Consider the following 27,623-nt stretch of genomic DNA (forward strand, 5'->3'; position numbering starts at 1 on the left):
CATGGGGGCTTGATGAAAAACAAACGGATACAGAGAGAATAATAAAGGTTTGTTTTGGCCGTTTGAAATGAAATGGCTTTTAAAAATGAAATGGAAACCTTTTTGTTTGGAAAGTATTTCGTTTAGAAATTTTAGCTAACTTACAGATAAGAGGGGGGGAGGTAGAGGGGGAAACACCCAAAACGAAAACCTGAAAAAATTAGTTTCAGGTTGAACAAAAATGGGTTTTTTTGTTTGTTTCAGTGACAAAAGATGTGTGTGTGTGTGGGGGGGGGGGGATCAGTTTCAGTGCAACATAAACTGCTTTTTTCCCCAGATGTTTTGGTTTGGCCCCTACTTTACTCACGCTACCACCAGCCCTACAACTTCAAAGATCAGGAGTCAAGAGATTTTTTTTCAAAGACTAGACTGTGGTGCTTCGGCCTGCCAGTCCATCGCTGGACCCCCTCCCCACCTCGGTGCGGCCAACTCCCAGAAAGGCCGCGAGTGATGCCAGTCTGGGCCAGCTGCCTGACGGCAGGGAGCTTCCAGCTTCTCCCCACAGCCCCAAATTCCAATGAATGAGTTCTGTGTCATTGTCCCCCCAGCCCCACATCTGCCCTTCCCCCAGCCCAGCAATTAATTACATCCCCCCAAAGCCCCACATCAATTCTCCCCCCACAGCTGCTTTTCCTGCAGGTCACGGGGTTAGTCAACCCGCACCCTAGTGTTGCATCCTGGTGTTGCAAGGAAGAAGAGGGGAACAGAACTGCCCTGAGCAGCTGGATTCTTCCTGCCCTCACACCCCAAAACCCCTCTTAGCTCCTTGTGGGGGGAAGAGAAGAGCTATGCCTGCCTCATGCAACAGTTCCAGCTCCCTCTCCTGGCCCTCAGCCCAACCCCATCTCCTGCCACCCAGTCCTCACCCCAGCCCCCTCTCCTGCCCCCCAGACTCTGCCCCAACCCCCTCTCCTGCCCCCCAATCCAGGCCCTAGTCCCCTCTCCTGCCCCTCAGCCTCTGCCCCAGCCCCCTCTCCTGCCCCCCAATCCAGGCCCCAGGCCCCTCTCCTGCCCCCCAGCCTCTGTCCCAGCCCTCTCTCCTACCCCCCAGGCCCCTCTCCTGCCCCCCAGCCTCTGTCCCAACCCCCTCTCCTCCCCCCAGGTTTTGCCCCAACCTCAGCATTGACCTAACCCACGCCCCGCCCACTCCGCACTAGCCCCGCCCCCTCTGTCCGCGCGGGCCCCGCCCCCTCCGCGCTTCCCTCCCGCCTTGGAACCCGGGCCCGGCTCGTCCTCGCGCCCCGCCCCGCCCCCGGGAGCTCGCGGCCCGCCCGGGAAAGGTGCTGGGGGGGTGGGGTAGGGAGCCAATTCCCCCGCCCCCACGGCTTCCCCGCCCCGGGGTCCCCCCTCCCTCATCACCCCCTCCCCATCGCCCCCCACTGCTCCAGGGTCCTCCTCCTCTATCGCCCCCCCACTGCCCCCTCCCCCGGCACCCCCAGACCCTCCCCCCTGCTGTGCCCCCCTCCCACTTCAGCCCCAGGGAGCCCCCCTCCTCCCCCTGCCCCAGCGCTCCCCCTCAGAGAGCCCCCCCCTTCTGACATTGCCTCTGGTTCTCCCTCCCCCCCGCCCACAGCTCCCCCCCCCCTGCACCTCCTCCCCTATCAGCCCACCAGGGAGCCCCTCTTCTCCATTGCCCCTGTTACCCCGCCAAGGAGCCCGCTCTCCCCCATTGGTCTCCCATCACCCCCCAGGGTGCCTCCCCCTGACTCCTCCCCATCACTCCCAGGGCCCCCCCTCCATTGCCTTTGGCTCCCCCATTCCTGGGAGCACCCCCCCATAGCCTCTTGACTGCCCACAGCCCCCTCCTGGCACCCAATCATGTGTCCCAGGCTTACCACTCCCCTGAGATCTTCCCCCATTTGCCTCTCAGAGCTCCCCCCCATCGCAGGGGATTGGGCCTGTCTCTCCCCCCCCCCCCCGGCACTGGGTCTAATAACAGCTGCCTCCCTCCTCCATGCTAATGTCAGCATTACAGCCCCCCTCCCTATTGCATGGTGGGCAATATTTGCTCCTCCCCGAAAGGAGCAGGTGATATTTGCCCCCCTCTATGTTCCTGAGCCTCGCAGGCTGGTATTGGTCATATCTTCTCCACCCCTGCTCTCAGCTCAGTTCTCTTCCCCTCTCCTGTGTATCTGTCCCTGATTCTTGCAGCTGATGACATACCCCCTTTTACTGCACCCCCGTCTCATCCCACCCTCTGTCCAGTGGGGTAGGGGACGACACGTGGGCTCCCCGTTTCCCCATCTCGTTCCTGGTCCGGGATCGATTGGAATTCCCCTTCTTTTTCCCTTTATTCTCCATTGCAGATGTGGGGTCAGGTCGGGCGTGCTGGCCCTTGGGAGCCGCGTCCTGGCCGCAGCAGCTGCCAGCCACGAACCATCGGAGACGGGTGAGGACGTGGGGCAGGGCAGTTAGGGCTTATCCCTTTCAGGCCAGAGACCAGATTTCCCCTGCCCCTATTCAAAACACCTTCTTGACATGCCAAGTCACTTATGCCGGTGCAGAGCGGTCCCAGAATAGAGCGTTTTGTAGCTGCTTTGCCCTTGGCAACTGGGAACAAAGTTCAGGGGGTTGCCTTCACTTCCTGTCCTAAAGTGCTGTGTTATTGTGCTGTGTGGCGTTAAATAGCTTTCGCGCTCCCCCCGGGATACATGCAGCGTGATTTCTCTGAGCAGCTCTATCATTCCTAGAGACAAAGCGTTGTTAGGATGGATTGTCCAGATTGTCAATATGTATCAGGAGATCAGTGCGCCAGGGAAAGGGGCTAGCCTACAAAAAAAGGCCCCTGCTCCCCGTCAGCTGGCTGGAGTACAGTGATGGGCATTATAGCAGGTCTTCACCTTCCATGCCCTTCGTGGCCCATCCCCACCTGACCTAACATCTCTTCTTTGCTATCGAGTTGTTAACTTCCTCCTCCAGCGGGCCCATGGCGCCAGCCTCCGTCACCTACCAGGGAAACTTTTCAACAAGCATATTTGTGCTTCCTCCTTTGCTGCCCTTCACACTTGGGAGGAGCTCCCTGTAAACATCTGCAAAGCCGCCTCCTTCAAAACCCACCTCAAAACGCTCCTTTCTGTGATTCCTATCTGAAAGTGCTGCTGGTGTGCCGAGCCCACTGCCTGTCGTGCTGACCGGCATTGTCTCGTTTCCTTATACTTCCCGTCCGTCTGTCTGGCTCCATCTGTTGACCCTTGGCTTGGGGCAGGGACTGTCTTTTTCTGTACAGCTCCGGGGTGCGGTGGTACTACAAATAATTAATAATAATATAGTCATAGTTGCACTGAGTTCACTTTCAATTGCTTAAAAAAAAAATGGCTTCAACCACTGTTGCACCCTGTGTGGATGCTCTACATTCAATTATAACCAGGCTTATACCAATTTCGCTTACCTTGGTAAGGAATCAAGCTAAATCTAAATCCAATTTAGAGTGTCCGCACAGGGTTTTGAACTGATTTAACAAAAATCTATTAAAACTTGCACCTTTTGTTAAGCAGGTGGAACTCTGAATATAGACAAAGCAATGCAGGTTTCGTGGCGGAAATAGGTTTTTACTACAGATAGCCCTGCAGACCCAACCCAGCCGTGTTGTCACAGCAAAAAGAAGCATTTGTGGCACCTTAGAGACTAACAAATTTATTAGAGCATAAGCTTTCGTGGACTACAGCCCAAGAAGTGGGCTGTAGTCCACGAAAGCTTATGCTCTAATAAATTTGTTAGTCTCTAAGGTGCCACAAGTACTCCTGTTCTTTTTGCGGATACAGACTAACACGGCTGCTACTCTGAAACCAGCAAAAAGAAGGATGTTCTTCCATCAACTTAGCTGTCTAACTTGAACAAAGAATGCAGCCCATACTTACAAGACGTGGGGCTCTGTCCTGGGAAGCGTCTGGGGACCCCGAAAGTCACAGGGAAGCAGTGACTGTGAAAAAGATTTGCGGGTTGTGATGGATAATCAGCTGGACATGAGCTCTCAGTGCAATGCTGTGGCCAAAAGGGCTAATACGATCCTGGGGTGTATAAACAGGGGACTCTCGAGTAGGAGCAAAGAGATTATTTTTACCTCTATATTTGGCACCAGCTGCTGGAATATTCTGTCCAGTTCTGGTGCCCACAATTCAAGAAGGATGTGGATAAATTGGAGAGGGGTCAGGCTGCAAGAATGAAGAAAAGCTGAGCTCTTTGAGTCTATCACTATAAGGCAGGTTTCCAGCCTATTTAGCTTAACAAAGAGAAGGTGAAGGGATGACTTGATTAGAGTCTATAAATACCTACGTGGTGAACGAATATTTAATAATGGGCTCTTCAGTCTAGCAGACAAAGGTCTATCCTGATCCAATGGCTGGGAGTTGAAGCTAGACACATTCAGCCTGGAAATAAGGTTTAAATTTTTAACAGTGAGCGCAATTAATCATGTGAATAATTTACCAAGGGCCGTGGTGGATTCTCCATAACTGGCAATTGGATGGGTTGTTTTTTTTTGGCAAGATCTGCTATAGGAATTACTTTGGAGACATTCTCTGACCTGTGTTATACAGGGGGTCACAGTGGTCCCTTCTGGCCTTGGAATCTAGGAATCTCTTTATAAACTCCTAGTTTAGACGGGACCATTGTGATCAACTAGTCTGACCTCATGTAGTTTTTACCTGGGGGTAGCCAGTTGAGGTCAACTTCAGGTGGGGGACATAGGGTTGATCTCAACTAGCTACATCAAGGTAAAGACTCCCCGTGCCTTGTCTCCACTAGGAGTTTACAAAGATAGCGGACTCCATGAAAAAACTCCCCTCTTTTCACAGTGAAGGCATAGCCAGGAGGGAGCTAGATGGATACAGTTCCTTCTTGTGCATCCTCACCAGAACTCGCGTGTTTCAGTGAGAGGGCCAGTCCGTGAGGCCTCGTCTCCACACAAAAGTTGTGTTGCTTGAACTGTGCTGGACTAGTTAAATCGGGACGCTCCTAGCATGAATGCAGTGATTTCGGTATAAATGTGTTTCTACTGATTCCTGTGAGAGAAGGGGAATAAGCTGTATGGGTGTACGGGACTCTTTCCGGCAGTAGGTCTCAAAGCGCTTTACAAAGGAGGCCAGTCTCATTATCCCCATTTTACAGAGGAGGAAACTGAGGCATAGGGAAGTGACGGGTGTGGCGCACGTTCACACAGCAGGTCCGTGGCCAAGCCAGGACTAGAACCCGGGACTTCTGAGTGCCAGTCCAGTGCTTGTTCGACTGCCTGTGCGACCTCTATTGACGGCTACCCAGTTGGTGTGAAGCCTGAAAGTAGTAAGTGCTCAGCAGTCAGGAAATGCCATGGTCAAAGTTGCCTGCATAAGTTTATATCTGCCAGTTGAATGATAGTACCCAGGCCCAGTTCCACAAAAATATGTAGGGGCCTAACTCTATATACCTTTGAGGATCTGGGCTGGGGCAGCTGTTACTACAGTGTGTGAAAACGTGCTGGTGTGAGCAGGCCATTCGGCTGCAGTTTCCTGCCTCATCCCTGAGCTACGCCTGTGTCACTCGGCTATGTAGCTAAGCGAGCTTTGCAGTTCGTCAGAGGGGAGCATTACCAGAAAGGGCTTTTTTGCCAGCGGGCTCGGAAGCGACTGTTTGACCTTCTTTTGTCCCTGAACAGAAAGAGACGTGGTAACTACACCAACACGCTCCGAGAGCTGACTCAGATGCTACCCGTTCCTCTGCATACCAGCTACAAAAAGCTGACCAAGGTACTGCCGGCCGGAGCGGGCTGCTGCCCCGTCGGCTGCTTCCCCAAGTGTAACGTTCCAGAGGGAGGCAAGGGAGCATGTTAAAGAAATAATGTGACGCAGGGAAAGCGTAGGTGAGGCGGGATGGAAGCCAGCCCCGCTCTGAGATCTTCGGTCTATTGGAGGAAGAGAGGCTTTGAGCCTGGCTGCTGCTAAACCTCTAGGCTTCTTGAAGGGAACAAACCGCTGGGTGATCTTATGCGATCTTATTCCAGAAGAAGCACGCTAATTATTCTGGAATACAATGTCCACAGGGGGAACTATTCTGGAATTGCTATTCCGGTGAATTTCCCCTGCAGATGAGCCTTTAGACGCTGGGTCTTAGATGCAGGCTGCCAACCCCATCCCAGAATAAACCAAGGAGAAGAATTTCCTCACTGAAGTCGTCCTTGTGGGGTTTTTAAAAAGCAAACGTTTTGTGGATGGGTCTGTTGGATTTGCAGCCTTGGAGGCTGACGTTCTGTATCCGCCCAACATCTGCGGCCCAGACATTTGCAGGGGACACTTGGCCCCACACTCACGCCTTGCTTACCTGCCTCAGTTCTGTTCTGGGGGGACCCACCATTAAGGACGAAACGGGAGCTTGATGACAGTCCTTGGTTTCTCTGCTGAGTCTTCCAGCTCGTTCCAACCCTTTGTGATGTGGATACTTACCCTCATTGAACTGGGCAGAAGAGCAACTTAATTCACACAGCAGCCGTCCCGTGGCACCTTGTTTGGGTCACCAGTGAATTGAGTTGAGTGGGAACTGGGCAGTCTAGAGGCAAACGGCTCCATGTCCCATCCCGTGAGCCAACCAGCCCCCCTCATGGTCTTGTTTTGCAGACGGGGGTGTCTTACGCAGGTGCACACACACACACACACTAGAAGGTGTAACTCATAATTACCGAGTAAGCATCGGAGAAGGTTCCCAGCCATTCTCCGGCTGTGGAGGGCCAGAGACGTTAATGGCTGTGGATTTTGTTGGTAGAATTTACGTCTTGCCGCAGAATTGTGCCACAGGTGTTGCATCCACCAACGCTCCTTGCGAGTACAACACCTTTCCCTGAGTGTGTGTTCCCTTTGAAACAGAAGGAAATCCTGTTGCGCGTCCTCCGCTACATTGAGCATCTGCAGGCGAGCATCAGCACTGCCAGGACCTTACTCCAGCTCCGGCATGGGGAGAAAGAAGGTAAGGGATTGCGGGCAGTGAAGGGAGACGGGGGAGAGAGCAAGGGACGTGAGCTGTTGCGTGGAGGGAAGCCAAGGGACGGTGTAGGGACACGGGTCGCAGCAGGGATGTGGGATAACCCAGAGAGGAGATCTGCCGTACGTGCATTGCTCAGCCAGAGGGACGATGGGGGGCTTCCGAGTAGGAGATAAACACAGAAAATATTGTAACGCAAACCAACTGGAGCTTTGAGAAGCCCATTGGAAGGTGATAAGAATTCCCCTGGACAGGGAGCCACCACTCTTGACCTTGCCCTGGGTCTCTGTGACCCATTCAGTCCTTGGCCTTTCCACTGAAACGGTGATCCAAGGGGCCGTTTGTGAGGCGAGATCTGGAATGGGCCACCTCGCCACTCGGTTCACCTGAGCCACCAAACGGCTGCACAGGGTGGTGACTTTTGAATGCTGCTGTACTGGTGTCGCATTCGCGCGGCTGCCCCAGGAGGGATCGGTTCCGTCTCCAGACCCGCTCTCCGAGGGCACTGTGGCTGTGACAGGCTCCCCTGACTCTGGGTTCATCCGCGCTTCAGCTGGGAGGTGTAATTCCCAGCTCAGAGAGACGTACGGGCTAGTGCCGCTCCAGCTAACAGCCCAAAAATAGCAGCGTGGCCACGGCATTGTGGGTGCTGGGACGGGCTGGCCGCTCGCTCGGCCCCGTCCGAATCTCAAGGTCTGTACTCGGGTGGCAACCTATGCCGTGCCGTCCGGCCACACTGCTGCTCTTAGTGAAGTAGCTCAGTGGTTCTCAATCAGGGGCACACGAACCCCTGGGGGTACACAGACGTCTTCCAGGTGGAACATCAACTTATCTAGATATTTGCCTAGTTTTACAACAGGCTACATAAAAACGCTAGCAACGTCAGTACCAACTACAATTTTATACAGACGATGGCTTGTTTATATTGCTCTGTATACTGTACACCAGCCGTTCTCAAACTTTAGCAACCCAAAGACACCCATTTTCATGTAAAAGATTTTCGCGGACTCCCAAGACCAGGCCCCGCCCCCACTCCATCCCTTCCCCCAAGGTCCCCACCCCACCTCTTCCTGCCCCCGCTCCACCTCTTCCCCGCCTCTTTCTGCCCCCTGCCCCGAGCGCACCCCGTCCCCGCTCCTCGCCCTCCCTCCCAGCGCCTCCAGCACGACGCTGAACAGCTGTTCCCCGGCATGCAGCAGGCGCTGGGAGGGAGGGGGAGGAGTTGATCAGCAGGGCCCGCCGACCCCAGTTTGAGAAATGCCGCAGTATACACTGAAAAGTAAGTACAATGTCAGCAAATGTTCAGTAACAGTGTGGCTGGGGCACTTGTATTTTGATGTCTGATTTCGTAAGCGAGTTGTTTTTAAGTGAGGTGAAACTTGGAGATATGCAAGACACATCAGACTCCTGAAAGGGGGACAGTAGGTTGGAAAGGTTGAGAGCCCCTGCCCTAGCTTGAGCAGGACTAACGTGTACATCTACACAAGATGAGGGATCGTCGGAAGCTGCATTTGTCCCGGGATCCTTGTGAGCTGAAGTGGTTGCTGGATTGGGGGAGTTCTGACCTGCTCTGCTCTCCCCTCATCCTACAGAATTTGGAGCGGGCGCATCCACATGTGCGGAGATGTCCGCCTGTCAGCGAGGGTGCGGAGACGGCACTCCGCCCGTCACCCCGCGGAGGAGGAGAGCCAAGCTCCTGAACGTTGGCAAGAAACCCCGCAAAGGAAAGCGATCCCGCAGATCAGGTTGGGACAACAGCCATTCCCCCTAGTCTCGCTCTGCAGAGCAATCGCTCCTTCCCCCTCTTTCCTGTGGGACAGCCCATCTCTGCTGCATTGGGACAACCAAGGGGAAATTTCTTAGGAGGGGCAGCTCTTCTCCAGTGGCTGGACCCCCCTCTTTGCTTTGCTTTGGCCAACCCTGGCTTTTGCCTTCATTTTGAACATCCTGACCCCTTGCCTTGGGCAGGGCGGCGCACCAGACCCCCAGCTGGAAAGTCACTGGCCATTTCCCCCTAGGAAGGCCCTACAGCACTCGGGGTACATCCACACTGCAGCTGGGAGGTGTCATTCGCAGCCCGGGTAGATGTACACAGCACGCTGCTATTCAGTATTTTCATTATGGACTTGGGTAACGGAGAGGAGAGGATGCTTATAAAATTTGCGGACGACACCAAGCTGGCGCGGGCGGGCGGGGTCGCAAGCAGTTTGGGGGACAGGATTAGAATTCAAAACGAGCTTGACAAATTAGAGCATCACTCGGAATGCGACAAGATGAGATTCAATAAAAACAAGTGCAACGTGCTGCACTTAGGAAGCACACAGCTACCAAACGGGGACCAACTGGCTAGGCGGTCGGACTGTGGTAAAGGATCCGTGGTCATAATGGATCACCAATGGAATCTGAGTCAGCGATGTGGTCCGGCGGCTAACCAGGCTAATACCGTTCTGGGCGTATTAACAGGCGTGTCGGATGTACGTCACAGGAGGTAACTGTCCTGCTCCGCCACTGTGAGGCCTCCGCTGGAGCGCTGGGTCCAGTTCTGGGGGCTGCACTGTAGGAAAGATGTGGACAGATTGGAGAGAGTCCAAAGGAGAGAGACTAAAACGATCCAAGATTTCGAAAACCTGACCTAGGAGGAAAGGTTAAAAAAAACTGGGCACGTTTAGTCTTGAGAAAAGAAGCCTGAGGGGGCCCTGAGAACAGTGGTCAAATTCGTTAAGGGCTGGTATACAGAGGACAGGGATCGATTGTTCTCCGTGTCCACTGAAGGTTGGACAAGAAGCAGCAGGCTTAATCTGCAGCGAGGGAGATTTAGATGAGAGATGAGGGGAAGCTTTCCAACTCTCAGGGGAGTTCAGCCCTGGAACAGGCTTCCCAGGGAGGCTGTGGGATCCCCGTCCAGAGAGGATTTTAAGAAGAGGCTGGACAAACCCCTGTCAGGGCTGGTCTAGGTTTCCTTGGTCTGGGCTCGATGAGCTCTCAATTGGACATTTCTCTGATTCCATGACACACATGCTAGCTCTGCTCAAGCCGGTGTGCTCCCCTAGGATCTTGGACCAGGTGGTCCTCAGGCAGCTAGCCCACGCCTGTGCCCTGGTAGCCAGATGGCTGTTTTTAGCACGCTGCCTCGAGCGGAGCTAGCATGTGTACGTCTGCGTGAGGTGGGAAGAACGCCCCCCAGCTGCGTTGTAGACACAGCCTCGGTGTCACAGATCTGAGGTTACCTCCAGAGCGTCAATCGGTGAGTGTGGCTATCCGGGGCTGCTGTTACAGTTGTGCAAAACTCTCCCGCCCCATCCTCCCCCCGTCCCCTGCATGTGTCACCCCCGTAAGGGTCAGGATCCCAGCTCACCTCCTGGGTTTCTTGCCATGGAATGGTGTCGCTGGGTCTTTGGGTTGCTTGACCCAGCAAAGGGCTGATGTAGGGAAATAATTAGTGTGGCTTAGAGTAGGGGGAGGGCTGGGAGCCCAGACTCTGGGGTTCTCTCCCCAGCTCTGAAAGGAGAGTGGGGTCTAGTGGTTAGAGCAGGGGGCTGGGACCAGGGCTCTGGGGTTCTCCCCCCAGCTCTGGGAAGAGAGGGGATCTAGTGGTTGGAGCAAGGGGGCTGGGAGCCAGGACTCCGGGGTTCTCTCCCCAGCTCTGGGAGGAGAGTGGGGTCTAGTGGTTAGAGCAGGGGGCTGGGAGCCAGGACCCCACCACCCCCAAGCTCTGGGAGGAGAGTGGGGTCTAGTGGTTAGAGCAAGGGGGCTGGGACCAGGGCTCCAGGGTTATCTCCCCAGCTCTGGGAGGAGAGTGGGGTCTAGTGGTTAGAGCAGGGGGCTGGGAGCCAGACCCCACCATCCCCCAAGCTCTGGGAGGAGAGTGGGGTCCAGTGGTTAGAGCAGGGGGCTGGGAGCCAGGACCCTGCCACCCCCCAAGCTCTGGGAGGAGAGTGGGGTCTAGTGGTTAGAGCAGGGGGCTGGGAGCCAGGACCCCGCCACCCCCCAAGCTCTGGGAGGGGAGTGGGGTCTAGTGGTTGGAGCATGGTAGTGGAAGGCAGGACTCTTGGGTTCTGGTCCAAGTTCTGCCACTAACTTGCTCTGTGACTGTGGGCATGTCCCTTAATCTCTCCGTGTGTCAGTTTCTCCAGCTGGCCTGTTAGCATTTCCCTCGCTCCCGGTAATCTATGAAGCTTGCTGAGCTGATGTCCGTGAGCCTGGGGTGGCGTGCGGCGCAGTGGTGTTACCTTGGCGCTCTCAGGGAAGGGGGGTGCTCACAAGCTGAGCTTGGAGCTGACGGGTGCCCAGGGCAGATGAAATGTCCCTCGTGCCGGAGCTGTACCGTGTGGCGATGCAGCTCAGGGTTCACCTGGCCCCGTGTCCTAGGCAACACACGGCCCCGCCTAGATTACTGTGCCCTTTGCCTTCACAGAGCGGCGGGGGGCGAACAAGGAGATGCGTCGGAGCCTGAGCCTGGCGGAATCACCCTGGCAGCCTGGGCGGCGCACGGAGGTGGATCTGCACGCGGCAGGCGAAGGGGCCGTGCTTTCTCCTGGTACGAAGCAGCTTCCGTTTCAGTTCAGCCGAAGGGACCCAGCACTGGGGTCTCGCCGGCCCACAGGCAGCGCCTTCCTGGACAGGGCTGAAGGCGGCGTTCCCAGCTGTGCAGCAGGTGCGGTCCCTCTCCATCCTTTGCCGGGCGCCTCCTGCGGGAGTGGGTGTGAGACGGGAGCCGATGGGAGCTCGCCCGTCACTCGGGGCAAGGGAGTGTCTCACCCCTGCCACGCTCAATGTGCACGGGGCTCTGGGGAGCGTCAGCCCTCACTGTGCACCGGCGTCCGTGGCAACACAGGGTGCGGGTGAAATCTAGGCCCTCGTTAGCAGAGATGATGCACCAGATCCCCAGCTGCTGTGAGCTGATGTTTCCCCACTGCCCATTTCCACCCATGGAGCATCTGGCCCCGTTCCTATAAGAAGCCACGGCCGTAGCGTCCATCACCAGGGCTGGATCCGTTGTAACCTTGAGTCTCCACTGCTGGGGGACGCGGCGTCTGGGTGGAGCAGGACCAAAGCGTGCATGTGCGTTTGCAGATTGGTGTGTAGGGTGTGACCGAGAGGAGAGCCAGGAGGAGGAGGACATCTGCTCTACCTGCGAGGCTCAGCTGAGTTACCGGGAGCAGCGTCGGTACGATGGGCCGGACCTTGCGTTGCTGGGGTAAGAGCTGGTGGGGGAGCTTGACCATGGAAACTTGCGGCTCTGGTGACTTCAACGCGGCTCTGCCAATTTGCACCTGGAGCCGCTATCCAGCCAGTGTGCAGCGTTTTCAAACCCTGACTCCAGATTACTGCTGGGGGCTCCCTCCACAGCCAGCTCTTCTGCCCCGCTCCCCACAGTGCCCCCTGCTGGGGGAGGCTGGGACTGGAGTAGCTGGGAGCTCCGCCCCCAGCCAGTGGCCCTCCCCTGCTCCCCACAGTGCCCCGTGCTGGGAGAGACTTAGCCTGGACTAGCCTGATGCTGCCCCACTCCCTACAGCGTCCCCAGCGTGCTTGGCAAAGGTTCCCGTGGCCGTACCTGGCGGAAGGCGAGGCTGGGTCTCGCGGACAGGTGGGTTCTCTGCCGCCTGCCTGCTGGCTCGGCTCTAGCCGGCCGACAGCCAGAAGGAGAGGCTTGCTCCTGGCCGGCACTTCTCAAAGAGGTTCAGCCATAGTGCCCAGAGCAGGTCTCCCTAGTTCCGACCCTCCTTGGGCGGGAGGCTGCAGCTGAAAATCTCCAGGAAGCTGGGGTACGCCCTACCCCACTGCACAGCTGCCCCCTAGGACACTAGGAGTTGCTCTTAAAGCAGCACGTGTTTGGTCCAGCCCCTTGTGGCCAGCAGCGCAGAGCAGTTCTGTCGGGGACTCTGGGAGAGGGGAGACAGAGCTGCAATCCAAGGCCATCTCTAAACTGCTCTTCCAGGCAGGAGCTGGTGCAGTATTATTCCTGCGGGGAGGAAGAGGAAGATGGGCTGGATGCTGGTCCTTGGCTCTCAACCCAGTCCCCTGTGTGTAGTTCCCATGGTGAGTACTGCTGTAGTCTAGGGCCGTAGCATGCAGAGATGGCAAAGGCCCCTTAGGCTGCCCCGGATCGCTGCTCTTCATGTAGCTAAGTAGCACCCGCCAAGGCGGTTGTGTTGGGCACCAAGCATCTGTGTGTCCAGGCTCCGGGAGACCGCCCTCATCAGCTCTTTCAGACTTGAACGGTCCCCCGGTCTAACAGCACAGTGTGTTCATTTACAGACAGCTGGGAGACGGGATATGGACATATCAGCTGCATGCGTCCTTTTAAAACTTTTTTGTTTTTATATCAAATACAAACACACAAGGAAACACAACGCATGGAAACACAGGCACAAGATGGAAGTAGCACATAACAAAATTCGACATTCGTTATTTGCATAACCTGGGGAGAAAACCCTGAACCTGCAGAGGTCATGCAGGGCATCAGTTATTAAAGGGGCTAAATAAGTGAGAACATAACCTCTGATTATCGGGGCGGGGGAGTGGGGGCAGAGATTGTAGGTCCCAGCTGACAAGTGGTAGAGGAAGTTAACAAGCGTCCTTTAAATAATAAATCCAGCAGCATCTTAGTGGTCCAAGTTAGTCCATTTCCCGGAAGTCTCCAGCTGTGCTGCTGTGGAGCAGTCCAGGTTCTCCTGGCAGATTATGGGGAATGGGGACAGTGGGTAGCGGAAACGGAACCAGTGAGATTTCTATGTAAATTATGTTTTGGTTCGCAGAGAGCTTGCTCTTGTGCTCTCCCGGGAGCGGAGGCCAAATTGGGGCTTGTTGGGCCAGCAAGGATCTGGGCTTGAGCCCCTCGCTATTCTCCTCTCCTGGACGGCTGCTTCCCGGGCACGTTCTGCAGGGGGGGCCAGAGGAGCTGTCCCAAGGTAAAGGGGTGTCCGCGTCCCTCCTTGCGGCCGGAGGGGTCTGAGGGGCTTGCCAGGATCGGTCGCGGTACCGTGGTGATTCCCGGCAGGCGAGCGACGAACCGTGGCGCGGAAGAGAGGCGGGGAGCGAGTGAGAGCTGCGCAGCGTGCCTTGGAAAGGACAGCTGTCATTGCAGTGTGTGGGGGTGTCGTTGGGATGCCAAGTGGGGACCGCGTGGGGGGTTGGATTCCCGCACCGCCAGTCACGCTCTCCCTGAGAAGTGCCAAAAGCGAGATCGGGGCCCCCTTGGGTCAGACGCCCTACGCAGTCCTTCCAGCTGCCACAGGCTTCAGCAGAGGTTCGGCTGCAGGGACTGGCCCTGTACGATTTCAGCCGAAGGAGCTGGTTGGCCACGTCTACGTGGCGAGTTACTGTGTCGCAAGCTAGGGTGTGAGTCTGCAGTGCACCCGCTTACTGCGCAGTTATGCCCTGAGTGGACAGCGCTACAGTGCAAGGGAAGTCCCAGACTGCACTTTCCAGTGGGAAGATGCCCCTAGAGCAATGGTTCTCAAACTGTGGGGCAAGCCTCCGAAGGGAGGCGTGGGAATGTGTCAAGGGATGTGCGAGCTGTGTGCTTTTTTTGGAAGAGCTCTGGCGGTCAGCCCTGGGTGGCTGGGGCTTGTGCCATGCACACTGGGGAGGTGGGGATAAAGGTGACGGCGGGAGCCCTGCCGCTGAGGCTCTCTCCTTTCCCTCCACCAAATCCCTCATCTGCAGGTGGCGAGGCTCTGGCTGTCAGCCCCAGGGTGGCAGCAGCACAACAGAAGTAAGGGTGGCAATAGGGCACTAAGTCTGCTGTGGAAAGTGATATTGATGAATATCACTTTTCACATTGCCACCCTTGTGTGCTGCTGCTGGTGTGGTGCTGCCTTCAGAGCTGGGTTCCCGGCCAGCAGCCGCTGCTCTCCGCTCTGCCTTCGGAGCTGGGTTCCCGGCCAGCAGCCGCTGCTCTCCGCTCTGCCTTCGGAGCTGGGTGCCCGGCCAGCAGCCCCTGCTCTCCCCTCTGCCTTCAGAGCTGGGTGACGGCATATGTAGTTGTGTGGGGGTGGGGGACATGTAAACGACTATCGATACAGAGAACGGGGGCCTGAACAGGTAAGTTTGAGAGCCACTGCTTTAGAGAGATGCTGCTGCCTTATCCCCTGAGCCCCGGGGACGCTGCACCGAGCACCCAGGCTGTTCTGTGCAGCGGGCTCTGCTGCTGGTGCTGGTGTGGGTTTATCGGAGACTGACAGAAATTCTTCTCCACGAACTTAACTGGCCTTTTGTTGTCCCTTGAGCTGAGCATCCCTGCAGAGCTGGCCGGCACCCGAGATGCTGGAAATCAGGTCCCAAACTCGAGACTGCACAGCTAGTCGGTTCAGATTTTGGCTCCTGGCTCGTTCCCTGCTTTGGTTTTGGTTGCCCCCCGGGCTGGGTCAGAAAGAGAGAGACAGCCCCTGCAGGTGGAGTCCCGCTGCAGCCAAGGGCAGGTTGTGGTAGCTTCCATCCCAAGTGTCTGATCCTCTCTGCGGTGGGCCGTGTGGGATCCTGGAGACAGTGGCAAGGGGAAAAGGACCCTTTTTAGCATCCAGTCTGACCTGGGCCAGAGATTTCTCTCTCCTCTCCCCCCGTTGTCCCATCCTCCACCAAAATTTGAACGCTGGCCCTCTCACACCCTAAGTGTTTCATCCCTAGGCTAATGAGCTACAGAGGGTCTATCTGCAGTGCAGTCATGGGGCGGGCTGCAGCCCATGCAGACATCCCTGCGCTCGCTTTGCTCTAGCTGGCTCGGACGGCGATAGCCGGGAATCCCACAGCAGCTCAGACTAGTCGCTCAAGTACATACCCAGCCTCCCAGGCACGGCTTCACCGCTGCCTTTATTGGAGCCAGCAAGTTCAGAGCTAGCCCCAGGGACGTCTATATGTGCGGCACTCCCACCTCCGCTTGCCGTGTAGACGGACCCTTAGCGACTGGCTGGTGTGTGTGCTGAGAAGGGCATGTGGCAAGAGGAAATCATTAAAACCATTGCTACCCTGCAACGTGGCCTTTGGCGGGGGGGCTCCCCTCTTTCCTGGCCGGGGTCCTTGCCGGGGAAGGCCATGGGAGGTCTGCTCTGATGTTACTTGTTTAGAAGGGGTACGTCTCGTTCTTCGGCAGGTTTGTTTGAGGACATGTGTCTGAGCCCAGACTCGGCTGGTTCCTCTGACAGCCTGGCTGGGACCCTGCTGAGAAAGGTAGGCAGGGGGGAGCCCCTTCCTGAGTCCCCCGTTGGTCCCTCTCCTTGTTAGCAGGCAGAACCCGCCTCCCGGCTGCATATTGTCACACAGCCTCCTCTGGTGCTATAAAGTCAGGCTCGGATGTGGATGATAATAATAACGGCCCTTAGCGGCAGTAGGTCTCAAAGTGCTGCACAAAGGAGGGCTGGAACCATTATCCCCGTGTTCCAGATGGGGAAACTGAGGCACAGAGCAGGGAAATGACTTGTCCCAGGTCACCCAGCAGGGCCGGAAATAGAGCCCAGCTCTCCCGAGCCCCTGTCCAAGGCTCTGTCCACTAGGTTGCTCTTACCTGCTGGCTGTGGGTGGCCTTTGTGTAGTGGCCACACAGTGGCACGGGCGCTATCCCCACCACCACCATCGCAGCTGGGGTTACTTGGGCCTCCATGGGGGCAGTTGTAGAGAGAGAGGCCAAGGGTCGAATGAGTCGTGTGACTCCCTCCATGGGGCGTGCTGGTGGAGGTGATTGCGGGGAGCTTTGCCCTGCCGCTGGGGTCTGGAACTGCGAGGTTCTCATCCCCCTTCGTTATTTGCACTGGAGACCCCGCTTGGGCTGGGCCCTCTCCGTACCCATACTAAAGCCAGACTTGCTGCCCCAAGGCGTTTGCAATCCAGCCCTGTAAGCAGAGACTGCGGGGGAGCATTGGAGAAGGGCTTGCCCGTAGAATGGGATGCGTCCGGGGCGGGGCGGGTGAAGCCTGCTGTATTCCTCGCTGAAGATTGAACAGCCCAGGCCTGGGAGGATTAGACGGGCCAGTCAAGGCTTATGGACGCAGGCCGACCTTTTCCCACATGCCTGTGGACAGCCCGGGCATTGTAATGGGAATCAGGCTCCCGGATCCCTTTTGAACATTTCAGCCTTAACTTTTCGTTTGCCGTGTTCTTCTCCCCTCCCCCCGCCCCCTCATCCTTCACACCTCGACCCTCATCAGACGCTTCCGGACACTCCGCTGAACGCCCGCAATCTCTTCCAGTCCGCCTTCTCGCTGGACCATTGCTACCTCTCCTACAGCGAGGCGAGTAAAACCGACTCCAGCCCCAGCTCGGGAGTGACGGAGTTCATGGGGGTGTGGAGCGGGCAGCTCCTCCAGGAGGTGAGAGGATGCAGTGGGGGGTGGGAGGGAAGGAAGCCGGGGTCATGGTGCTGCCCTGTAGACTGTGAAAGTGGGGAGAAGGTGGGTTTGTGGGGGCAGGAGTTGAAATCTTGCAATCTTAGGGTAACAGAATGGGAAAGGGCAGATGTACATAGTGGCTGTATAAGGACTGGATGAGACACCGAGCCTCTGATCTGGCTGGAAGCGGAGCCCGCTTGGGTGTTTTCTCTCTTCCACTCCAAGGCTGAGCCTTCCACAGTTGCTTAGGAGATTTCGGCACACATCCCCCAGTGGGGCTCATGCCACTTCCTTTCCACCGTGTCCCAATCTCAGGGGCCTGCCTGCGTGTTTGCCCACCACCACCACCCCTCTCTCTGCCCCCCAGGGTTCCAGCCCCGGACCGGCTCGCTCCGTGTCCTCCAGCGACGAGAACAGCGACAGCACCTGGATCCCTTACAAGCGGACGAAGCCGCTGCCTGCTGCCGGCCGGAAGAGGAAGAAGGAGGAAGGCGGGCGGCAGCCGGAGGCCTCCAGCAGGTCCCGGTCCCCCTTGCAGCTGAAGAAGAAATGCGTCAATGGTTTCATCATGTTCTGCCGGCTGAACCGCAAGCAGTACATCCGGTAAGCAGGAGGGGGCGCTATGTCACGGGATGGAGAGAGGCGCTTGGCCCGGCTGGCCGTGTGTCCAGGCCCCACAAAGCATGACCATTAATTCTTCTTCGAGTGCTTGCTCATATCCATTCCATTAGGTGTGTGCGCGCCGCGTGCACGATCGTCGGAAGATTTTTACCCTAGCAACACCGGCGGGTCGGCTGTGGAGCCCCCTAGAGTGGCGCCTTCATGGCGCTGAATATATACCCCAGCCGACCCGGCGCCCCCTCAGTTCCTTCTTACCGCCCCTGATGGTCGTTGGAACTGTGGAGCGCTGCTTAGCTGTTCTCCACTCTCCCTAGCTTAGTTAGTCATTCGCAGTTATAGTTATAGTTGTAGTTCTAGTTAAATAGTTAAATAGTTTTAAAGTTGTTCTAGTTGTTATTGTAGTTCAGGGGATTAAGGGGGTCGTCTCCCCCTTTCTCCCCCGGCCGCGGGGCCGGGCTCATGCCCAACGCTCCCGGCTTCAAGCAGTGCGCCTCCTGCGCTAAGCCTATGCCCACGAGCGACCCGCACGACTCCTGTTTGAAGTGCCTGGGAGAGTCCCACCAAACAGATAATTGCAAGATCTGTAAGGCCTTCAAACCAAGGACCAAGAAGGAGCGGGACTTTCGGCTCAGGCAACTCCTGATGGAGGCGGCACTTAGCCCGGACACTCCTTCTACGGGCCAGGCTCCGGCGCCTAGCACCTCGGTGCGCAGTGCCCCGGCGGCACCGGCTATGACGACCACGCGAGTGGCGTCAGACAAGCCTCCCCGGCACCGGACCTCGTCGGCACCGCAAGCACAGCAAGTGCCTCGGCGCCGGTCATTATCCCCAGGGCATAAAAAAGCCCATAAGACGGGGACGTCCGTGCCGAAGACGCCGGCTCCCCCAGTGCCGGGGGTAGAGCCGCGTCCGCCGGTGGAGCAACGAAAACAGGTGCCTCCAGCACCGTCGACTCCGGCGCCGAGGCCGTTGAGTCCGGTGCAAATAGCATCTCCACCGAGGCCGGCGGTGATACAGTGTCTCCCGTCGACGCCAGAGACCTTCGCGGCGGCGAGAGACTTAATAGCTCTCACGGAGCCGGCACCGCCTCAACAACCGGCACCGACTGCACCGTTGACTCGCCCGGTCCAGTCGAGAGGGAAACCTGCCTTGATGCGCCCTCCATCACAAGGGCTGGAACCTCGGCACCGATCCAGGTCCCGAAGCAGGTCCCCACGCCGCTCGCAGTCCCGGCACCGAATATCGTCTCGGCACCGGTCGTACTCGCGGCCAAGATCTTCTTCGCGGCGCCGCTCTACGTCTCGGCACCGATATGATCGTCGGCACCGTTCGACATCCAGACGTAGTTCTCGGCACCGCTACGGTCGACGCTCGACGTCGAGGGGCCGCTCCCGGCACCGGGCATACTCCAGGTCCTCGTCGAGGTCCAGATCCGACTCCCGGCACCGACGAGGTCATCGGCACCGGTCGCGGTCCCGGCACCGATCGCCGGCACCGCACAGAGATAGATCATCTCCGGACCGGCACCGTGCGGCACCGCAGCCCACGGGGATCGTCTCGACGCTCTCGGCACCGCCATGGCCGTCAAGATCGGTGTCTCGCTCCTCGGAGGACCTGTCGAGATCGGCATACCCCCCTCAAGGGCAAGCCGAGGAACGAAACTTGGGCCATTGGCAGGAGATGGCAGAGGACCACTCTCATGGACCATCTCACTGGTCGTTTTGGACCCCGTGGGCGTACCACCAGGAGCAAGGGGCTCCAATACCATCGACCTCTCGCTCGGGTCACTCGGTCAGAAGGGCCCCAGAATCCACCATCTCTCGGCCTCCGCCAGGAGGCATGGAGGCTTCCGTGTCCACGCCACCTGACACCATGGACCCAAGTGCAGGTGATGCCCCGGCCCAAGAGCAGGGGGATCAGGACCCCCCCTTGGATCCAGTGCCACCGGAGGCATCCTCTTCCTCCTCTCCGGATGAGGCAGTGGCGGGCACTTCATGTACGGGTCCCCCTCCGATAGATCTTCGGGCTCACCAGGATCTCCTGCGTAGGATGGCCCGTAATATGGACCTGCAGGCGGAGGAGATAGTGGAGGTGCACGACCCGATCGTGAATATCCTTGGAGCAGATGCCCCATCGAGGGTGGCGTTACCTCTGATCCGCACGATCCAAACGAATGCGGATACGATATGGCAAACTCCTGCCTCCATTCCACCCACAGCGAGAGGGGTGGAAAGAAAATACTTTGTCCCGTCTAAGGACTATGGGTACTTGTATACCCACCCCCAACCGTGTTCACTGGTGGTGGAATCAGTGAATGCACGAGAGCGCCACGGCCAGCAGGCTGCAGCGCCTAAATCAAAAGAGGCTAAGCGGCTCGATCTGTTTGGCCGTAAGGTTTACTCAGCCGGAGGGCTACAACTTAGAGCGGCGAACCAACAGGCGCTACTGAGCCGCTACAATTTCAACTCCTGGAACTCTATGGGGAAGTTTAAGGAGTTGATTCCCCAAGAGTCCAGGGAAGAGTTTGGAGCCATGGTAGAGGAGGGCAAGAAGGTGGCTCGGACCTCCTTGCAGGCCTCCTTGGACATTGCAGACTCAGCGGCGAGGACCCTGGCTTCGGGTATCGCTATGCGCAGGATCTCCTGGCTTCAGGTTTCGGGTTTGCCTCCGGAGCTGCAGCAAACCCTACAAGATCTGCCTTTTGAGGGTCATGGATTGTTCTCAGATAAGACGGACTCTCGCCTGCAGAGCCTCAAGGACTCGAGAACAATCATGCGCTCCCTGGGGATGCATGTTGTGGGCCCCCAGCGCAGGCCATTTAGGCCACAGCCTCAGCGCTTCTACCCCCCCCCCGCCTCGTCAGAGACAGGACTCGGCCCGGAGGCGAGGGCGAGGTGGTAGAAGAAGGTGGACCGGCCCTCAACCCGGCCAGAACCAGGGGCCACCTAGACCACCTTCAGGCCCCAGGCAGAACTTTTGAAGGTGCGGTCGAGGACGGCGCCCCAGTCATCCCCCAGGATCCAGCCCCCTCCTTTCGGGATCGCCTCTCCCACTTCCACCGTGCTTGGTCCCTTATAACTTCGGACCGTTGGGTCCTCCGCACGGTGGAGAGGGGATACGCTATCCAGTTTTCTTCATTTCCCCCCTCCTCCCCCCCTTCCCCGTCCCTCTTCAGGGACCCTTCTCACGAGCAACTTCTTATACAGGAAGTTTCTACGCTCCTCGCTATGGGGGCCATAGAGGAGGTTCCAGTGGAATTAAGGGGCAGGGGATTCTATTCCCGTTACTTCCTCATTCCCAAGTCCAAAGGAGGTCTGCGACCCATCTTGGACTTGCGCGGACTCAACAAATTCGTAGTAAAGTTGAAGTTCCGCATGGTCTCTCTGGGGGCCATTATCCCTTCCCTCGATCCTGGAGACTGGTTCGCCGCCCTCGACATGAAAGACGCATACTTTCACATTGCTATTTACACGCCTCACAGACGCTTCCTGCGATTCGTGGTAAACAGGGTGCACTACCAATTTGCAGTCCTTCCCTTCGGCCTATCCTCGGCCCCACGGGTGTTCACGAAATGTATGGCTGTCGTGGCAGCGTACCTTCGTCGGCAAGGGATACAGGTGTTCCCGTACCTAGACGACTGGCTGGTACGCGGTCGCACCAAAGAACAAGTTCGCGATCACGTCCACATAATAGTGCACACATTCAACAGGTTGGGTATCCTACTCAACAAGGACAAATCCACTCTAGAACCTACCCAGAGAATAGAATTCATCGGTGCGGTTCTAGACTCCAGACGTGCACAAGCCATCCTGCCAGACAACCGCTTTGGCACCATCACGAGCCTCATTCAAGGACTCAAGGCCTTCCCAACTACCACGGTGAGGTCGTGCCTTACCCTGCTGGGTCACATGGCTTCCTGCACGTACGTAACCAGGCATGCCAGACTTCGGCTTCGCCCACTACAGACCTGGGTGTCATCAATATACCGCCCACATCGGGACAGCCTGAATATGGTGGTCACAATCCCGAATTCGGTCCTGACCTCCCTCACATGGTGGCTAGATCACAATGTGGTTTGCGAAGGGATGCCGTTTCACGCCCCACAACCCTCTCTGCACCTGGTCACAGACGCTTCATCCCTGGGTTGGGGCGCCCATCTCAACGAACACCATACCCAGGGCCTGTGGACTGCACCCCAGCTAGCCCTACACATCAATGTTCGGGAACTGATGGCGGTGCGCCTGGCGTGTCAGGCATTTCTCAACCTCCTACGTGGTCGCTGTGTGTTAGTTCTCATCGACAACACCACGGCCATGTTCTACATCAACAAGCAAGGAGGGGCACACTCGTCAATTCTATGCCAAGAGGCCATTCGCCTGTGGGACTTCTGCATCGCCCACTCAATCCATCTCACGGCATCGTTCCTCCCTGGAGTCCAGAACACTCTAGCGGATCGACTCAGCAGGTCCTTCCAGACGCACGAGTGGTCTATCCGTCCGGACATCATACATTCCATCTTCCAGAGGTGGGGGTTTCCCCAGATAGACCTGTTTGCATCCCGAGACAACAGGAAGTGCCACCTGTTCTGCTCCCTGCAAGGTCGAGCTCCGGGCTCCCTCTCGGATGCGTTTCTCCTTCCCTGGAAAGACCACCTGTTTTACGCCTTCCCTCCGTTTCCTCTGGTCCACAAGGTACTGCTCAAATTGCGCAGAGACCAGGCACAGGTAATTCTGGTCGCTCCAGCATGGCCGAGACAACATTGGTACACCACGCTGTTGGAACTCTCGGTTCAGACACCGATCCCGCTTCCGTTGTATCCGGATCTCATCACGCAGAACCACGGCCGGCTGCGTCACCCCGACCTGCAATCACTCCACCTCACGGCGTGGCTGCTCCATGGTTCACCCAGGCAGAGCAGCAATGCTCGCACTCTGTCCAACAGATTCTGCTGAGCAGTAGGAAGCCCTCAACACGGACCACTTACTTGGCCAAGTGGAAGCGATTCTCCTGTTGGTGCGAACAGCGAGCCACGTCCCCGTTGCACGCACCTATTCCTCTCATTTTGGAATATCTCCTCTCCCTAAAACAGCAAGGGTTGGCGATATCTTCAATTAGAGTTCACCTGGCCGCTATATCGGCCTTTCATCCAGGGGAACTCGCATCCTCGGTATTCTCTAACCCGATGGTCGTTAGATTCCTCAAGGGCTTAGACCGGATGTACCCACAACAACGTCAGCCCGTTCCGACGTGGGACCTCAACCTGGTTCTTTCCAAGCTCACAGGTCATCCATTCGAGCCACTGGCCACCTGTTCACTTTTGTACCTATCCTGGAAGACAGCCTTCCTCGTAGCCATCACCTCAGCAAGGCGCGTTTCTGAACTCAGGGCGCTTACATCCGAGCCCCCTTACACAGTTTTCCATAAGGATAAAGTGCAGCTCCGCCCACATCCTGCCTTTCTCCCTAAGGTGGTTTCTCCATTTCATATCAACCAGGATATATTTCTCCCGGTCTTTCACCCTAAACCACATGCTACTCACCAGGATCAACGTTTGCATTCTCTGGACGTACGCAGGGCCCTGGCCTTCTATATTGACCGCACAAGGCACTTTAGAAAGACGACGCAACTCTTCGTTGCAGTGGCCGACCGAATGAAAGGCTCACCGGTCTCATCACAACGCCTATCCTCCTGGATTACGTCTTGCATCCGGACTTGCTACGACCTGGCAGGTGTCTCAGCACCACACCTCACCGCTCACTCCACGAGGGCCCAAGCTTCCTCGACGGCTTTCCTGGCGCAAGTTCCGATCCAGGACATTTGTAGAGCTGCGGTTTGGTCGTCAGTCCACACGTTTACAGAACACTATGCACTAGTGCAGCAGTCCAGGGACGATGCTGCCTTCGGATCAGCGGTTTTGCACACAGCAATGTCTCACTCCGACCCCACCACCTAAGTTGGGCTTGGGAGTCACCTAATGGAATGGATATGAGCAAGCACTCGAAGAAGAAAAGACGGTTACTCACCGTTGTAACTGTTGTTCTTCGAGATGTGTTGCTCATATCCATTCCAAACCCGCCCTCCGTCCCCACTGTCGGAGTAGCCGGCAAGAAGGAACTGAGGGGGCGCCGGGTCGGCTGGGGTATATATTCAGCGCCATGAAGGCGCCACTCTAGGGGGCTCCACAGCCGACCCGCCGGTGTTGCTAGGGTAAAAATCTTCCGACGATCGTGCACGCGGCGCGCACACACCTAATGGAATGGATATGAGCAACACATCTCGAAGAACAACAGTTACAACGGTGAGTAACCGTCTTTTTTGAGCGTGTGCTCTAGGTTTCACTGGCTTCAACAGGACTCAGGGAAGGTAAGCTACGGGTTCTTACTGCTACTTCTTATTTCTATTACGGTAACGCCTAGGGGCCCCAGTCATGGGCCAGAACCCCATTATGCCCAGCGCTGTACATTGTTTGTTGCTATTAGGTGTATTACGGTAGCACCTAGGCATCCGAGTGACAAACCAGGCCCTTGTTGTGCCAGGCGCTGTACAAACACAGAACACAAAGACAGTCCCTGCCCCAAAGAGCTGACACGCCAAGTATCAGACCAGAGACACCTGATGGAGACAGACAGACCACAGAGTACTAGTGCAATGCAGCAGCTAACGCAGTCCTTCGCTATACAAGCAGGGGAATATAGCCTAGAAACAGGGGCGGAGGGCAGTTACCTCTGTATAGGGCAGGGAGACTGTTAGAGGGATGCTGGGGCCAGTTCTGGCGTTCCCACGTCCACCAGGATGCTGACAGATTGGGGAGGGTTGAGCGAAGAGCTGCGGGAATGAGCCACGGTCTAGGAAACCTGCCTCAGAGCGAGAGGAGCTCGATCGGTTTAGTTTACCCCGTTGACCTTGATCCCGGTCTGTCAGCCCCTCTGTGGGGAGGAGATGGCTACAAGCAAGGGGCTGCTTAACCCAGTGGACAAAGGCAGAGCGAGATCTAACAGATAGGCGCTGAAGTGAGAGAAATTCAGAATTAACCGCTGCACCAACCGGCCCAGGGTCGGAGTCTTTACATCAGGTGGGACATCTTTCTAAAAGATCTGCTCTAACTCGAGCCAACTCAGAGCGCAAAGCGCCGGCTGGAATGGTCAGAACGGTCCCTTCAGGCCTTACGCCCTTTCAGCCACTCCTTTCCCCTTGGCACAATCCCAGGCTGGAGTTTTTAGTGCCGGTGTGGCGGGACTGACCTGCCAGAGCTCGGCACGCAGCCGTGGTCCATAGCAACCAGCTGGAAAGAGCAGGTGTTTGGGTTTCGCTCCCCTGGATGTTTGTTAAATTCTGTGTCCATGGAGAAGGCAAGGCGGGTGGCATGTGTATACAGCTGCTGGGCATTGCCTCGGCAACCTGCTCTGGTAGGCCAGGCAGACGTGTGCTGCTTCACGCCGGTTCTGGGAGAACTCAGTTCCTGGTGCTCTCTCCCCTCAGCGCCTGCCCGGGGATGGCATCCACCGCAGCCACCAGGGAGCTGGCACAGCTGTGGCGCACCATGACGAAGCAGGAGCGGAGGCCGTACTGGTAAGGCTGGCATTCGGAGAACCCCATCAGAGCCGTGGGAGTCGGTCTGGTGTGGGGGGAGATCTGCCGGGGAAGGTGCCAACTTCCACCACGTGCTGTTCCGGCCCAATGTTGCAGCTGCTCTTTGTATTACACCAGCATCTATAGGCCTCAACCGAGATCAGGGCCCTGTCGCACCGGGCGCTGCCCAGACACAATAACTGAGATTGGGGCCCCATGGCGCCGGGTACTGCCCAGATGCACAGTGACCGAGATCAGGGCCCCGTCGGGCCGGGCGCTGCCCAGACACACAGTGACCGAGATTGGGGTCCCGTCGCACCGGGCACTTCACAGAGTTAAGCATCCCCTGCCCTGAAGAGCTTGCAGCCTGACCGGACAGCAATGAGAGGGGAGACAGCGTCTCAGGGAGGGGCAGTGATTTGCCTCCAGTCACCCAGCAAGCCAATGGCAGAGCCAAGCTTAGAACCCAGGTTACCTGGGTCCCAGTCCAGGGACCTTCCAGTGGACCCCATTGCCCCTAAAGTCTGCCTTAGTCCTGCCACACAGGGGTCACCTCAGGGGCTCCTAGGGGAGCAGATTTTGCCACTTGGACAGTTGTCCACTAGAAGTTGAGATCCCCCTAACTCGTTACACATAGGAGCCAATAGAGTGAGATCCAGCCACCGCTGGCCTGGTGGGTTCACACCAGGGACCTAGACGTGAAAAGCTTCTGATTCCATCCCCAGTCCCCAAGGCGATGTTGATGAGCAGAGAGCCTACAATGGTTAGAATTGGATTCCATAGCACCAGCTAAGTCTAAGTGGGACGTAGATAAGTACTATAATCCCCTCTCAGCTGGTGGGGAATCCCAGCCCCCCTGCTCTAACCGGACACCACTCCCCTCCTAGAGCTGGCGATAGAACCCAGGAGTCCTGACTCCCAACCCCGCTTGCTACATCACCCACCCCATAGGTGGGGTTAGAACCCAGGAGTCCTGGCTCCCAACCCCCCCTTGCTACGTCACCCACCCCGTAGGTGGGATTAGAACCCAGGAGTCCTGGCTCCCAACCCCCCCTTGCTACGTCACCCACCCCATAGGTGGGTTTAGAACCCAGGAGTCCTGGCTCCCAACCACAAATGCCCTTTATTATCCACTGAATTACACCTGCTGACTGTCCGAGGCGCGTGGCTGTCCCATCCTGGGGTAGCCGGGGCTATACAGGAAGAGTTTTATCAACCTCTCTAGGCTCAGGGCAATTGATCAGGCCGGGCGGTTCATTTGCCAACTGCCCATGGGACGGACGGTGACGAGCCCATAGAGGGAACGGGCGCAGAGAGCCGTCCGGTTGGATTTCACCTCTTTCTTCCAGCGTCAAGGCCCGGCGGTTCAGCAGGCTGAACAACCGCATCGTGAAGCAGGACTTCTCCAGCGGGGGAGAGGAGGAGGAGGAGATGGAGGCCCCTAAACCGTTTCATCTGCTGCTGGCCGAGAAATCCCTCGGCTCCCGGGACCTGGGACCGCCAGCCGCGCCCCGCTCGCTCCAACACCCAGCCCTGGAATCGGTGTGACGGACGGCAACACAGGGCCCCTCCCACCCGGCGTGCTGGGGCCCCCATCCCCTCATGTGGCATCTCTCCTTTCCTTTGGAGACGCCTGTTGTTCCATCGAAATGAACAAGGGTGCTTGGAATGGGCACGGGCTACACCGTGCGTGTTGCCATTGGGAGACCAGGCTGTGGGGTTTGTAGACCGGCCTCTTGTTTAGCTCTGGCAAGGAGAAATTGTGTGCGGGTGTGGAGGGGCAGCTCATGTTTTTAATTAAAACCCTATTTATTCTGATAGTTTTCCGCCATAACTACACGCCGCTGTGCCAGTCAGAGAGCACCGACCCCGGGCTGGCCGTAGATCAGTTCCAAACTGCCCTGTCCAATCAGCTAAGGGAGGGTTGCTTGGGCACAGGGGTAGCCATGGTTAAGTGAAGGATTGGAGGAACCCCCCCCCCCCCCTAAAAAAAAAGAAAACCATCCTCCACCGATTCAGGCCAGACTTGTATTGGATTCTGTTCGTTGCTGGAATAGTTTGATTGACAGCTGTTGTATGTATGTATTTATTTATTTATTGGTTTTAGAATAAAGCTCCTTTGTGGGT

At 57.0% G+C, this 27,623-nt stretch overlaps 1 protein-coding gene across 1 annotated transcript; it reads left to right on the top strand.

The window, feature by feature from the left end:
• The first annotated feature begins 1,224 nt into the window (after window positions 1-1,224).
• On the top strand, window positions 1,225-27,623 carry MEIOSIN (meiosis initiator). Its single transcript, XM_065571474.1, has 14 exons — window positions 1,225-1,335; window positions 2,346-2,428; window positions 5,669-5,759; window positions 6,870-6,969; window positions 8,577-8,729; window positions 11,399-11,638; window positions 12,058-12,181; window positions 12,923-13,023; window positions 13,743-13,895; window positions 16,076-16,152; window positions 17,127-17,288; window positions 17,674-17,909; window positions 25,407-25,496; window positions 26,846-27,623. The coding sequence occupies exons 2-14, from the start codon at window positions 2,346-2,348 to the stop codon at window positions 27,042-27,044; spliced, it is 1,809 nt and encodes a 602-aa protein (XP_065427546.1). The 5' UTR covers window positions 1,225-1,335; the 3' UTR covers window positions 27,045-27,623.

The sequence above is a fragment of the Chrysemys picta genome, chromosome 17 (genome assembly GCF_011386835.1).
Source record: "Chrysemys picta bellii isolate R12L10 chromosome 17, ASM1138683v2, whole genome shotgun sequence".
Taxonomy (NCBI): Eukaryota; Metazoa; Chordata; order Testudines; family Emydidae; genus Chrysemys; species Chrysemys picta.

What these genes read in the sequence shown, in the direction of transcription:
- MEIOSIN (XM_065571474.1), top strand. Translation starts at nt 2,346, where the DNA reads ATGTGGGGTCAGGTCGGGCGTGCTGGCCCTTGGGAGCCGCGTCCTGGC. An exon ending in CCGGACCTTGCGTTGCTGGG is followed by an intron (nt 12,182 to 12,922) that starts GTAAGAGCTGGT and finishes CTGCTCTTCCAG; the next exon opens with GCAGGAGCTGGTGCAGTATT. An exon ending in GCCAGAGGAGCTGTCCCAAG is followed by an intron (nt 13,896 to 16,075) that starts GTAAAGGGGTGT and finishes GTTCTTCGGCAG; the next exon opens with GTTTGTTTGAGGACATGTGT.